Raw genomic sequence first — 16,227 nt, 5'->3', positions numbered from 1 at the left:
AATGGACGAAATATTCTCAGTCTCCAAGAAAAATGTAATAATCCCAATTCCAAAAAAATGACAACTGTATTAGTACCAGTCAGTTTAGTAAGTCATAGCTGCAAAGTACTAACCTGCATTATCTATAGAAGAATGGAATGAATGGTAGGAATTGAACTGAGAGAAGACGAATTTTAGCTCCAGAGAACTGTAGGAACATGTGAAGCAAAAACGACCCTAAGACTTATCTTACAAAATAGATTGAAGAAAGGCAAATCTACATCTATAAATGTAGAAAAAGCGTCTAACAATGTTGAGTACACTCTCCAAACTCCGAAGACGTCAGGATAAAATACAGGAATCAAAAGTTTTTCTACAATTTGCAGATAAACCAGATTTCAATTATAAAGAGTCAAAGGAGTAAAAAGGGAGCATAGTCAATAAGGAAGTGAGACAGTGTCACAGACAATCCCCATATTATCCACTCCTTACACAGATCAAGCAGTAAAGCAAAACCAAGGAGAAATACAGGTTAATAATTATTGAACTATATTAAATGAAATCGTCATATCTTCTGAACAGTTTGTGTTAGGACATTCAAACTGCACAGTAGGCCTGGGGTGTGATGGGGATTAGTATGCCCATGCATACACACCTTGTTGTTGTTGGCTACTTGCACGTGAAAATGTCACTGTACTGCATGCCTGAGCATATAGCGCTTATGATGTCCTACTATGCTAATAATAACAGCCCAGCTGCAGCTCAAAGGAAGTTTGTGACTGAGTTCAAGCTGAAGACAGACGATCCAAATGTGCTAAAAATCAAGAATTCGATTCACAACTTTGAGAGAACATTAAGTATTCGGGATGACAGTGTTGGCAACATCAGCTGTCAAAAAAGGGTGAAAACACCTGAAAACATTGAGAAGATACACGCTGTGTTTCAGACCAGTCAGATGAGCTGCACAACAGCTGGGAATAAACTGGGAGACACTGCAACAAATTATTGTCGAAAACCTGCATCTCTTCCCACACAAAATTCAAAACCATCAGCCATTAAACCTCAGGGGCATGGAACAATGGTTGAGTTTCCCCAACACTATTGTCCACAGAATTGACAAACAGGACTTTGATGTGAGTACGGTTTGGTTTAGTGACAAAACCCATTTTCATTTGGATAGGTTCATCAATAAGAAAAATTAGCACTTTTTGGGGACTGAGAATTCACATTTTGCGACCAAGAAGTCTCTTTAACCTCAACGGGTGACTGTGTGGTGTGCAATGTCTAGTCACAGAATAATCGGTGTGATATTCCTTGATGGCACCGTGGCTACCGAACAGTACATGAGGTTTTAGAAAATTATTTTATCCCCCTTATCCAAAGTGACACTGATTTCGACAAGATGTGGTTCATGCAAGATGGAGCTTGACCCTATTGAAGCAGGAGAGAGCATTTGATGTCCTGGAGGAGCACTTTGGGGACCGCAATCTGGCTCTGGTGTACCCAGAGGCCTCAATTGGCCGCTATATTCTCTGGATCTGAATATATGAAAAAGGACAAAGTATACAGAAATAGCCCCAAAACCATTGCTGAGCTGAAAACAGCCATTCAGAAAGTCATCGACAGCATCAATGTTCTGACACTTCAGCGGATCATGCAGAATTTCACTATTTGTCTGTGCCACATCATCACTAATGATGGCAGGCATATAGAACATATCATAATCCAATTCGGAATATCTGTGGCGACTTTTGCATGTTGAATAAAGTGTGTGCATGCTGCAGTTTGTAACTAATTTACATTTTTTCTCATGTAGTTCAATAATTGTCACCCTATATGAAATAAAAAGTAAATCACTTTAAGATTTGCCAATGACATTGGAATTCTACCAGATATGGAAAAGCATTTGGAAGGTTGGTTGAACAGAAATGTTAGAGCCTTGAAAAGAGGTCATAAAATTAACACCAACAAAAGTGAATTTAGGTTATTCAGTGCAGTTGAATTAAAGCAGATGTTGTCGGGGGAATTGGATTAAAAAATGAGATGCCAAAAACAGTAGCAAAATTACTGATGGTAATTGTAGTAAAGAGGACATAAAATGCAGTCTGGCAACAACAAGAAAAATTTTCATGCAAGAGACAGATATGTTTACAAGGAATATAAATTTTACTGTTAGGAATCCTTTTCTGAAATTATCTGTAAGGATTATAGGCTTATATGGAAATTAAACATGGCTGATAAACCGTATACAAGAGAGCAAAATACGTTTTGAAATCTAGCACTACGAAACACAATGTTGAGAATAAGTTGGGTACATTGGATAACTAATGGAAATCTATTAAACTCTATTGGGGAAAAAAGAAATTTATGGTACAGTTTGAATAAAAGAAGTAATTTGTTGATGTGATGCATCCAGAGGTGTCAAAGAATAGTTAATCTGATAATGGATGGAGGTCTGGTGGGGACAGTGGGGAGTTGGGATTGGTAAAAAAAGTGGGAGAACATGGCATGAGTACACCAAGCAGTTTAATTGTATATTATGTTGAATTAGTTATGTACAGCGAAAGAGATCTGCACAGGATGGACTAGCATCGAAAGCTGCATCAAACCAGTCTATGCACTGAAGACAACGGCACCAGCTGCAGAATAGGAACCCATGTCTTGAAAAGTACCATTTCATTTCTAACACAGTTTCAATTCAGATATATAATGCATCCATGTCTGCCGAGAGAAAGAGGAGTCTCGGAGTTGCTTGTCCTGGTATGCAATACGAAGGTCAGCATGAACTGCCCCTGAGCGTCTTTCAGGAAATGTGGTTTCAGCATGCTGGTGCTCCACCTCACTTCTCAGGTTTAGCTCAGAGACATCTCAGCAGATGATATGGTGAAAGATGTGAACCAGAACATGCTTCATATGTGTAATGTTTGTAATAACATTGGTGGGCACCACATCGAGCCACGTTGTAATGTTCTGGATGTACAGTGTGCTGGGTTCTTCTTTTGTTTTGAAATAATGTAAACACATAATGTTAGGTGTTATGCTTAAGTGATAAATGGATGTTTCATTACTTTTACTTTTGAATTGTTGCCAAACAATTGTACTGCATCATGCCTAATTCAATTCCTCAAGCAGAAGTGGATGAGTTAAACATCTGAACTGAAACTGTCTTAGAATGGAAGTAGTACTTTTCTGGACATGGTTTCTATTCAAGATATTATGAATTCACTCCCTAGAAATTTGTAATGGGAATTTCCAAATACCCTAGTTGTCAAGCAAACGGCACACACACACACACACACACACACACACACACACACACACACACACACACACACACCTTTAAATATCAATATTTATCTCTGGTTGGAAGCGCCACGAAATGTAATTTGTTATTTCATTCACAAGTTCAGACATCGGCATTGTGCAGCCTTGATGGTAAGCCATATCACACCCACTTCTACATTGCGAATTATCCCCTGAATGGCTAAATCGCATATTTTTAATGTATTACAGACTATGTTATTTTTGTATTATACAGTTTTACATAAATAACTTAATGGTTCTAAAATGTGTGTATTATTATATTTTTAAAAATACACATTAATATTACACATATAATCCCACTATTGTTGTGTGTTGACAAAAATGTTGAATTGAAATTCTGTCAGCACGTGTCACCTATCATGTAAACGAAGAGCTACAGAAACTCCAGTTAAAAATAGGTATAAAACAAAAACAAATGAACTGTTTTTCCTGAAATATAATGTTTCTGCATGCATAATTCAATATTACTCACCACACTTCTGAAGCCAACCACATCACCTTCTTCACACATCTTTTGCTGCATGCTTTCATGCTGGTGACTTTCTGTAAGAAAAGTATGTATTTGTCCACTCATATGCAAGAGATGCTCCTTCCACATCAGTTCTGTGTAGCCCAGCATGTAATTAAGTGGAAGCAACCTTGCCACTACTAAAGTAATCCATTCTGCATCTTCATAACTAAAACTGCAGCCACTATTTGCTTTAACAGAGGACATGACATCCATCTTCACTCTTAATAAATGTTCACTAACATCTCTTGAACTGCACGAGTTATTCAAAGTATCAAACAAAATTACTTTGTATCCAGTTATGTGAAATTTTTTACTTTGTATGAAGAACCCATAACAATTTCCAAATGCATTTACTGTGTCTTTATGGGCCATCTTATTAGCTGCACTGATAACTATTTTTCCACTGGTATAGTTATGTATTCCATTGCCCATTTCAGCAGCACTATGAAAGCAATGAGTGATTGCCTGCATAAGTTCCAACATAACGTAAGACCTATAAATATATGCTGAACGAATATTTTCAACTGTCATATTCTGTGAAAACTTAAGAAGCATCAGAAGTGGCACCATCAATGTCAGCTCAGCAGTTTCTATGTTTTTAACTACTTTCTTATTGTTCGATAGCATACTGGAGTAAGCAAAAAGCAACTTCTGTGAGTAATGCAACAAATCATTGGTAATGATTAAATTTATAGGCATTTTACCAGTTGAACATATTTCAACCAACCACTCTATAATTTTAAGTTTTGTGTTAATTTCTGTAGCTGCTGCAGTAAGAACTTTCAAAACGTCCAATACTTTTTCTTCTGAGTAGCAATTTTCCAGTTCTGAAATTCTTTCAAAGCTAGTATCTCCAGTTGTGATTTCAAGGTCTGTTTCACTAACATTTTCCGTGTTATGTTTCCCAATTGTGTTCTCTTTGTAGGTGCATTCATCGTTTTCAGCATCAAATAACAAACTTTGTTGCTCATAAAACTGCATCATATGTCTGCATTTTATGTCTGGATAATTTGAAAGAGAATCTGGATGGAAAATACTTCTAGAATGAAGTAAATGCACTTTTCTATTACTATCTGCATGGAGTAAGAGCTTATCAAAAACAGTCTTCAAATTCACAAACTGTGTGATGCTTTTATCATCTTGTCTACCTCTGCCAGACATCTTGCCTGAAAGTAAATATTTCATGTAAATGTTATCGTAATCCTTAAACAAACCACAAAACATATAGAAATGTATTTCTTTACCAATACAATAAAAATTCACCCAAAATAAAACACAATGTCATCATTCTTTTTATATTTATTTATTTATTTATTTATTTATTCATTCAGTAAATATCTACAGATTGTGGGATGTCATTTGCATCACACACACACACACACACACACACACACACACAGTAGCAGTACTAGTTTTCCGTATCTGTTGTACTTCACATGGTTTAAGAATTTTACCACTAAATAGAAGCAGTGATCTAATAAAAATGGCCTGAATCTGTAATTCATTATAAAATTGGAGAAAGGGTTCAAAAGTGATTGCATAAATAAACAATCATCTAGCGACATCCTGTTCATCATTTTCATTAATTATGGACATGATGACAAACCAATAAGAGCTGTGTAGTACAGTTCTTCTTACTAGAATGTTTCTTTCTGGTCATTTCTTCATTCACTACACAAATTTAAATAGGAATAATATCCGTTTTTATGAATTAAAACATGCATGCATCTCAGTTATCATTCTGTGTCATGCTTCTTATTACCATCTAACTATAAATAATAAATAATGGCGTGTGACGAGGGCATCCCGTCGGGTAGACCGCTCGCCTGGTGCAAGTCTTTCAATTTGATGCCACTTCGGCGACTTGAGCGTCAATTGGGAAGAAATGATGATGATTAGAATAGCACAACACCCAGTCCCTGAGCGGAGAAAATCTCCGACCCAGTCGGGAATCGAACCTGGACCCTTAGGATTGACAGTTTGTTGTGCTGACCGCCTAACTGAAAAATATGAATAATGATGGCTTTTCTGTATTCATACAAATATTTATATAAATACTACTCAGTTATTGTTGGACTCTTTAATGTTTCCTGCTAACATTTAGCTTGTGGTGTATCTGGCGCAGAGTGCCCTCTCTTTGTGACTTTTGCTTCATTGGCCTGCTTTGTTCTAGACTTCTCTCTCCGGGCTTAACTTGTACTACTGCCATGTTTGTTATGTATCAGTCATTAATAAATGCATATTCGATATTTACTGTGTGTTATCTTCAACTGATCTTACATGATAACCACAGTGGTAACCCCAACACCGTCGTTGTCTCATTGCGAGTTTTCTTGTGCTTGTTGGCATCATTTACGAACTTTGTGTGACAGCTCACATTGTTTCCACCACAATGGATTTACCAGTGTCTTTTGGTGCATGTGTAATGGACCCCATTAACTACGCTTGCAACCACGAGTGGACAAGTGTACCTACTTCAAATTTGATTAAAACCGAACAATTATTTACGCCCAGCCACGCCGGCAGCCACCTAACCTTAACCAGTACAACATGACCACCGACTAGCATGGCAGCAAAACAACAGCCACAACATGGACAGTGCACGCAGCCTAATGACAACATGGATAACCTTCCAGTTAAAAGCATTGTGTTTTATCCTTCATCTATGTCGTTACCTTCGGAATGGTTTGACGTGCCAACGAAATTCCAATGTGAATCAAACATTTCTAAGCAAAGGATATAAGATTCTAATATGCATAGTGTGCCCCCCCCCCCCCCCCCAAATGCAACTTGCATACTTGACTGCAGTCTTTGGCAACTGAAGTGTGGTTTCAGTTGCCTGAGACTGCAATCGCGTGTGCAAGTTGCATTTGTTTGTGTGAGTGTGTGTGTGTGTGTGTCTGTCAGTTTTTGAAACTTTGCATGAGACACAGTTCTTGACTTTTTGTCAAGTTCTACAGTAGAGTTCCGAGGCACGGGTCGATAGTCAGTTTGTCTGAGCAGTGTAGTTTTCCACGATCCTTAGTATGGATAGGGACTGTGATTGTTATGTGCAGATGTGAGCCGAGTATGTGGCACTTCGCTCTCAACTCCAGGCTGTGATGGCTTTGGTTACGCAGCTTGAAGCAGCATCGGATGGGCATCATTGTTGTGTGCCAGCCATGAGAATCCAACAATGTCCAGCACATCCGAGTCCTAAGATCGGTCCTCACTGGTGACTAGCCCTGTACTGTTCAAACTGAGGTTGACACCTCACCCATGGTTGACTGGGAGGTCACCTCGGTGCACGGCAGGCAGTGAACGACTTCCCAGGGAGCCGCACACAAGTCCACCCCAGTTAGTCTCCAAACAGGCTCCAGGTGCTGTCTGTGGCTGACACTTTCACTCAGCCAGATGCAGTCACCTGTCCTGTACCAGAGGAAACCTCTCAGCCTGCAATATCAGGACAATCAGTGAGGGTGGGATTACTGATAGTTAAGAACTCCAATGTTAGCCATGTTATGTGGCCCCTTAGGGACATGGCTGCCAAGAAGCGGAAGAAAGTCAACGCGCACTCCGTGTGCACATTGGGTGGAGTCATTCTAGATGCGGAACGGGTCCTTCCATATGCCCCGAAGTGTACAGGGTGCAGCCAACTGCAGGTGGTTGCTCATGTCAGAACGAATTATGTCTGTCCCTTTGGATCGTAAAAGATTCCCTCTGGTTTCAAGCGGCTAACAGAAGTGGTAAAGGCTGCCAGTCTTTCTTGCGAAATGAATGCAGAGCTCACCATCTGCAGCACAGCTGACAGGATCGATTGCAGACCTCTGCTACAGAGCCGAGTGGAGGATCAGAATCAGAGGCTCAGACAGTTCTATGACCACATAGGCTGCAGATTCCTTGACTTGCGCCATAGGGTCTTTTGGTTTTGGGTTCCGGTGAATAGGTCAATGCACAGGAGGCAGCTACTTGGGTAGCAGGGGCCGTGTGGCATGGACTGGGCGGTTTAACTCAGGAAAACGCAAAAAGGGCTTCAGTCTCAAAGGATGCAGGTGAAACACAGGAAAAACGTAGAAACAGGAACCATCAGTATGACAGCTGTAAATTGTCATAGCATTATTGGTAAAGTGCCAGAGCTCTGAGTGCTAATAAAAAGCACTGATGCTCATATTTTTATAGGCACTGAAAGCTAGCTAAAGCCAGAGAAAGTTTACCTGAAAATTTTGCAAAGAACCTAATGGTATTCCGAAAGAATACGATAAACACAGATGGTGGTGGCTATTTGTTGCTGTTAGAAGTAGTTTATGTTGTGGCAAAATTGAAGTAGATAGTTACTGTGAGTTAGTATGGGCACATGTCGTTCTTGTCAGCTGGAATATAATAATACTTGGATCCTTTTATTGACCTCCCAATTAAGATGATACAATTTCTGAAAGGTTCAAAGAACACTTGAGTTTGACTTCAAACATGTACCCAACTCATACAATTATAGTTGGTGGGAACTTTAATTTACCCTCAATATGTTTGCAAAAATACATGCTTACAGCAAAAATACATGTTTCAATCCACAGGTATGCATAAAACATCACCTGAAATTGTGCTAAACACATTCTGTAAAAATTATTTTGAGCTGTTAGATCACGAGCCCATGTGAATAGTAAACAGTATGGAAACACATTTGAACTATTGGCAACAAATAATCCTGAGCTAATAACAAGCATCAAAATGGATACAGGGATTCATGTACACAGGGTTGTCAGAGTGAGACTGAATACTGCAACCCCAAATGTTCCAAAAATAAACGAAAAATATACCTATTAAAAAAAAAAGCAAATAAAAATTAACTTGACGTCTTGCTGAGAGACAATGTCCACTCTTTCCAAATTAACAATGTAAGTGTAGACCAGATGGGGCTCAAATTCAAAGAAATAGTGTTGGGAGCAATTGAGAGATTTATACCAAATAAATTAACAAATGATGGAGCTGATTCTCCTTGGTATACAAAATGGGTCATAATACTGTTGCAGAAACAATGTAAAAAACATGTCACATAAAACACATTCTAAATCTCAAAAGATTGGTGATCTTTTACAGAAGCTCAAAATTTAATGTGGACTTCAATGTGAGATGCTTATAATAGTTTCCGCAACTAAACTTTGTCTTGAAACATGAAACACAGCCTTCCAAAATTCCTTCACCAAAGAAGACGAAGTATTCCAGAACTTGAATCAAGAACAGATGCCAGCATAAGTAACATAAAAGTAGATAACCTCGAAGTAGTGAAGCAACTTAAATCACTTAACAGAAGCAAGTCTTCCAGTCCAGACTATATACCACTTAGGTTACTTTCGGAGTATGCTGATACAATAACTCCATACTTAACAATCATATAGACTGTACCTCATATGTGGTTGTAGTGAAATTGCATGCTCCTGGAATGTCATCTCAGTCGTATGACTGGATTCGTGATTTACTATCACAGAGATCACAGTTCATAGTAATTGATGGGAAGTCACTGAGCAAAACAGAAGTGATTTCTGGCATTCCCCAAGGCAGTGCTATACGGCGTTTGCTGTTCTGTATCTACATGAACAATTTAGGACATAATCTGAGCAGCCGTCTTAGGTTGTTTGCAGATGACACTGTTGTTTATTGACTAGTAAAGTCATCAGACAATAAAAACAAATTGCAAAACAATTTAAAAAAGACATCTACGTGTTGCAAAAATTGGCAATTGACCCTAAAGAACAAGAAGTATGAGATCATCCACACCAGTGCTAAAAGGAATCCGTTAAACATTGGTTACACAATAAATCAGCAAAATCTAAAGGCCATAAATTCAATTAAATACCTAGGAATTAAATTTACAAACAACTTAAATTGGAAGGAACACATAGAAAATGTTGTGGGGAAGGCTCACTAGAGACTGTGTTTTATTGGCATGACACATAGAAAGTGTAACAGATCTACTAAAGAGACTGCCTACACTGTGACTGTCTGTCCTCTATTAGAATAGTGCTGCACGGTGTGGGATACTTACCAGATAGGATTGACGGAGTACTTCAATAAAGGTCAAAGAAGGGAAGCACATTCTGTATTATCGTGAAACAGGGGACAGAGTGTCACAGTCATGATACGGGATTTGGGTGGACATCATTAAAACAAACGTGTTTTTCATTGTGGCAGAATCTTCTCAAGAAATTACCATCTCCAGCTGTCTCCTCCCAATGCAAAAATATGTTTTTGACACCGGCCTACATAGGGAGAAATGACCATCATAATAAAGTAAGATAAATTAGAGCTTGCATGGAAAGATTTAGGTTTTCATTTTTTCCGCGTGCTGTACAAGACTGGAATAATAGAGAATTATTATGAAGGTGGTTTGATGAACCCTCTGCCAGAGTATCAATGTAGATGAAGATGTAACTGTAGATTGATAGAAGACTGTTTAGTCCTCATCTTGCCACCATCATATATCTCACGCAGCAGTCATAAGCATAAGATACGAGACATTAAAGCACATACAAAGGCACATAAACAGTAATTTTTCTCTCAATAAATACATGAATGAAACAGAAAAAATCAATAATTTTAGCATGCTGAACTGACAGTACAGTGGTTTGCAGAATATATAAGTAGGTAAAGATGTAGTAAGGCTGTTGCAAACTGTTTTCATGACATGGAATCTTCTTGAATTACTTCTCCTTCAATTCTGAACTTCACACTCTCCTAATGAAAGATTTATCACTGACCTATTGCTGTAAGCTGTAGTGCACTGCAGCAGTTAGTGCCGCTGGCTGCCATGCTGTAGGTTGCTGGGTCAAGCTCAAACATCAGCAAATATCTAATGCTAACTCTGCCTGTTTAGCTGAATGGTAATGTGCCTGCCTCCCATGCAGTGGGCCTGGGTTGGATTCCCGGTCGGGTTGGAGATTTTTCTCCGCTTATGGACTGGGTGTTGTGTTGTCCTCATCACCATCTCATCCTCATCACCGGCTTGTTTGTCACCCAATGTGGTGCCAACTGAAATAAGACTCGTATTCAATGTCTATATAAATAGCAGCACTCTCTGTCCAGAAGTTCAGTTCTGTTCTGTCTGTGCACTGGTGTCAATAACAAACATGCTTTTGATGCTAAGTGTTGTACTTCACTGACAACCTCACTTTCGGATTTGGATTTGCTTTTGATTATCATGTGGCATTATTTGGTGAAGATGCTGGGTACTTCAGAACATCTACACCACTATGGCGCCAATTAGGCAATGTAAAAGCCATCAGCTTCACGGACTGGAACTGGAAATTAAGCAGTGCAACATCCCTAAGGTCGTTCAGGGGACCAATGGACACCAATACAGCAGTAAGTCAGCTGCACATCAGCCATCCATCAGTGTTTTCTGAAGATGCTGGCCAGGACACAACAAAATGGCTGAAAGGGTTTGACTAATTCAGCCAGTGGCTTTGGGTAGGACTTGGATAAGTCACCACCCAGGTCTACCAACTGCTGTTGGTGAGCAGAGTGCACTCAACCCTTGTGAGGCCAATTGAGGAGCTACTTGACTGAGAAGTAGCAGCACCAGTCACAAAAACGGTAACTGCTGGGAGAGTGGTGTTCTGATCAAATGCCCCTCCTTATCTGCATCCATTGAAGCCCAAGAGCTGAGGATGACACGGTGGTCAGTCAGTACCATTGGACCTTCATGGTCTGTTCAGACAACGTGTGTTTGTTTATGACCGAGTTGCTAAATACAACAAGTGAGATGACATGATGTGTTTGGTAAATGTGGCAGTGATTTAAGAACAGTGAAGAGAAGCTAAATATCTGGGAAAATTCCAGGCCAAATTAAAGAAAATATCTGGTGACAATCAGCAGCAAATTCATTTAGCAGAAGAATGTTTGAGCAGTAGGATCCAGTGTCATGTAAAATTACAATTTTACATAGAGAATGCTTTTGTCCTATGCTACAGTGTGCACCCCAATATGACAGAAGTGAACTAAATCTCATACTTGCTGAAAGGTGTCATAGGATACATGCTATAAGCTCTTCCAGTAAATGGTGACAAAACAACAGAGCAATTCATGCACCAAAATAAAAAGAGTCAGATCAAAGGTATATGACAGACTCCCCAATGTTTTACCTAAGGTCATTGAGGAAGGTCACCATAACATTGCCTATCTCATAAGCCAGACAGTAAGAGATGAGATACAACATTTTATGGCAGCCTGAACTGCAAGAATAAGCAAGAGACAGCAGCCATGAATGTCAACCCCGTACATCATGAGGTAACAGAGAATAATGACAAATAGGTGTATCGATGGTTTGCACAAATCTCTGTCACCAGTCAAGCACGCCATGCAGAATGGACTCGGCCAACTCAAACTTGTACTGTAACTGTCAAGATACAACCCCAGCATCTAGCCAATCCAGGTACAACCAACTGTTCCACTAAGTATAATGCCCAACAGAAGAACAGAAATTTGGAGGATGGAGGACAACATGACAGTATGTTTACACTGCGGACACCAGACACACACTGTACTGCAGTAAAAGAAGACAAGTGTTTGGTAACTACTATCCTGCCACGTCATGCTCTATTCACATCAATCAACTGCAAATTATTATAGTCAGCCTTTGGAATGCAGCCTTGCAATAGTACCAGCCACTTACCCATTTGCCAAGTACATGAAAAGTAAGTGAAGGTATTATCTACAAAGGTTAAGTCCACCAAAGATGAAATCTATCCATGAACAAGAGTTACCAAGATGACAGGAAATCTCATTGATACCATCATCGACAACCAACTTGTCTGGGCACTAGTCAATTTGGGAGCTTCCGTTTCTGTAATGTCGAATACTTATCATCACCATCTAAAGATGATTATGTTCCATGATGCAAAAGTGATTGGGCTGAAAGTCATAAATGAGGCAGTAGGTCCCACCAACAGGCTAATGTGTTGCAAGAATAATTATCAATGACCAAGCACAGCCCTTCAAATTTGATGTTTTAACAAACTATAGTCATAATGTTATTCTCGGATGGAGTTTCTTGCAGGCATCACAAGCAGTCATAGACTGTGGTAGATCAGAGCCCTAAATTTATAGAGTTGTTCCATCAAGCATACATAACAAAGAATGCTCTAGGCAGCTGTTTGCTGTTAAAGACAATAATCCACCATCATCAATTAGGCAAGTTCCAGCCATCAACCTAGATGACCAGTTAAACTGGGAAGCTTTCTTCAAATTATAAAAAGCTACTCAGGCTAACAAAAGAAATCTACGTGCCAGTGATGATCATAAGCATTGCCCCAGATGGTCAACGAAAACTTCAGATCAGTAGTTCCAGTCCACAAACAGCATCATAGGGGTAATTACATGACAGAAAACGCTAATATGGATTTTAACTGGAAATAATCATTTTTATTATACCATACAAACACAATACAAACATATGTTAACGCGGCAAACAGAACACTGTCTTTTCCAAAAGAACCTCATTCGCAAAGACTGTGTTTCAGTGTCCTGTCGACTATCGACTTGTCACTCCCACACAGACCCCCACTCCCTGAACTGCAAAGCACCAGGTATGGTGGGGTACTTGAACTTCACCTCCTGGCCTACCTGAATGCGGATAGTGCAACTGTTGGTGCTGCTTGATGACTCCACTGATGGATTAGGTCCCATGGTGTGGAGATCCGATGGGTCACAGCTGTCTGGCTCTGTGAAGGATGTGGATCCATTGCGAAGTGTGTCTGAATTTGCCTGTGAGATTGCAGTTGGTGCTGTCACTGTCCAAGCAGGTTTTCCTGCTCAATGGAAAAGTTGGCCACTTTTCCTGGAGGAGGATATCCATTGTGTATGTGACCCGTCCTAGCACTTGATATGATCCGGTGTACAGTGGCTGTAAAGACTGAGGTACCAGGTCTGTGTGGAGCATGAAGTGAGAACAAGTATCGAGGAACTTGTGTATGAACACTTGGTGCATGCCATGCTGAGACATCGGGGCTACATGTAGCATCTCTGCCTGTTGTCTGCATTTATTGAAAGAGGTGAGGTAGCTGTGTCTCATCTGGCAGAGGAACTGGTGCAAGGACTTCTGCTGGAACATGTAGTGGTTTTAATATACCAGCTCTACCAAGGAACAACTGATGTCTGTCTTTAATGCAGTCCGTAATCCCAGCAAAACTAACGGCAACGCTTGAGTCCATGAGTGCTCAAGGCAGCCTTTAAAGTCTGGTGGCACCTTTCCACCAAACCATTGCTGGCCGGGTTGTAGCTAGCTATCTGGTTTCATTGGACACCGCAGAGCTTTGACAATTGTTGGGACAGTGTCAACTCGAATTGGTGTCCTTGGTGGATGGTAACAAAGAATGGACACCCAAAACGAGCTACCCAAGTTTCCAAGAATGCCCACGCAGTAGTCTCTGCAGAAATTTCCCCAACTGGTGTAGCCTCTCCCCACTGTGTGCAGCAAACCACAGCTGTAAACAAATACCTGTAACCTTCCAAAGGAGGGAGCGGTCTGATCAAGTCTATGTGTACATGCCCAAAACACGCTGTTGGATTTGGGATTTGTCCTACTGGAGTGTCAACATGGCGTCCCAGTCCGTCACTAACTTCACTGAGGCATTGGTTCCCCGGTGTGCCAGGTTGTGAATACCGTCGAATACCTTTCATTGGAACTGAGGAGAGATGTAGGGGTGTGGTCTAACCATAGAGGTGTCACACCATACCTTAAATATGCTGTAGGGATCGTCCACAAGTTGTAAGCATAAGCCAGTGGATGAGTCCAGCAACAAGGACTGCAGCTGTGTGTCTGAAGCCTGAGCCCTTGCCAATTCAGAATAATCCAAATGTGCTGTAGGCGGCGTCCACAAGTTGTAAGCATAGGCCAGTAGATGAGTCCAGCAACAAGGACTGCAGCTGTGTGTCTGAAGCCTGAGCCCTTGCCAATTCAGAATAATCCAAATGTGCTGTAGGCGGCGTCCACAAGTTGTAAGCATAGGCCAGTAGATGAGTCCAGCAACAAGGACTGCAGCTGTGTGTCTGAAGCCTGAGCCCTTGCCAATTCAGAATAATCCAACATTGGACTTAACCCATTAATGTGCGAGAAATAGTCTGCCACAATGTTGTCAGGCCCCATGCATGTGATGCACATCTGTCGAAAACTGGCATATAAACTCGATATGGCAGGCCTGGTTGGGGGAACATGAATCGCTGATTTTGAAGAAAGCTGCCATGAGAGGTTTATGGTCAGTGTATATGGTGAACGGCCTGCCCTCATGAAAGGGCGGAAGTGCCTGACACTTTCATACATTGTGAGGAATTCCCTGTCGTGTGAGCTCCAATGAGTTTGACCCATCTGTAGCATTTGTGAGAAATAACTTAGTGGCTGCCAATGACCCTTCACTCTCTGGTGAAGAGTTGCACCTATTGCAACTTGGCTTGTATCCACTACTAGGGCTAGCTGAGTTCCTGCTGCGGTATGCGCAAGCCCCTCTGCGTCGTGCATGCTGTTTAGCTAGGCCTTGAAAGCAGAGTCCATCTCTGGTGTCCATGGGAGTGGGCGCTTGCCAATTTTGTTGTGTCCAGCCCAGGCATTGTTCAGTGGCATCTGGATAGCTGCTGTTCCAGGGAGGTGGCGACGATAGAAATTTATCACTCCTAGAAATTGTCAGATACCGTGGTAGGTTTTAGGCTGTGGTGGGGTATGCAACAACTCCAGCTTCTCAGGCAGTGGGAAAATGCCCTGAGCTGACACTTTATAACCCAGGAAGGTCACCACGGGTTCCCCAAACATCCACTTGTCCTTGGTAAGTGTTATTCCATGAGCACTGAGCTTGCTTTGCACCTCGTTTATTTGTTTCTGGTGGTCAGAAATGTTCTCAGAAAACACCAGAATATCGTCTAGATAAGCAAAACCAATATGGTAGTCCTTTTAGCATGCTGTCCAGAAACTGTTGCCATGTTTGGGCAGCAGTTTTCATCCCAAGTGGCATCACCAAAAATTCAAATAGCCCGAATGGGGTTGTCACTGAAGTCTTTGGTATGTCCTGCTCTGCCATTGGGATCTGATTAAGAGCCTTACGGCATTCTAAAACACTGAATATGGTCACCCCAGCCAGTGAATGGGTGAAATCCTGTATATTTGCCACAGGGTATCTGCCCGGACCATTTCGGGCATTCAAAGCTCGATAATCACCACACGAGCACCATGACCTATTCTTTTTACAGGCAAGGTGCAGAGGAGTGGACCATGGACTGTCAGGTAGTATAGTTACTTCTTGTAGCATCTCATTGCAAACAGTCTTGGTTTCCCGCAAGTGGTCAGCTGCAAGCCTGCGAACACATGAGGAAAGTGGTGGGTCTGGAATTGTAAGCATGTGGTGCACCATCTCATGCTTTGCCCTGTTCTTTCTTGTTCTGTGTTGTAGCTTTTG

The 16,227-nt window shown here is 40.9% G+C and overlaps 1 protein-coding gene across 5 annotated transcripts in view; it reads right to left on the bottom strand.

Moving 5' to 3' along the window:
• The window catches only part of LOC126272915 (uncharacterized), a 211,172-nt gene that overhangs the window by 150,981 nt on the left and 43,964 nt on the right, over positions 1-16,227 (bottom strand). For 4 of the 5 annotated variants that reach the window (XM_049976200.1, XM_049976201.1, XM_049976203.1 and 1 more), the window contains exon 2: positions 3,776-4,980. In XM_049976200.1, the coding sequence (XP_049832157.1) occupies positions 3,776-4,975 (1,200 nt within the window). In that variant the 5' untranslated portion in view covers positions 4,976-4,980. Of the gene's footprint in view, positions 1-3,775; positions 5,027-16,227 lie in introns of those variants that run through there. The other variant, XM_049976199.1, reaches the window with a different exon arrangement.

Source organism: Schistocerca gregaria, chromosome 5 (assembly GCF_023897955.1).
Source record: "Schistocerca gregaria isolate iqSchGreg1 chromosome 5, iqSchGreg1.2, whole genome shotgun sequence".
NCBI classification, from domain to species: domain Eukaryota; kingdom Metazoa; phylum Arthropoda; class Insecta; order Orthoptera; family Acrididae; genus Schistocerca; species Schistocerca gregaria.
Note: the sequence above shows the minus strand (reverse complement) of the source record. Positions and strands in the feature narration are given on the sequence as shown.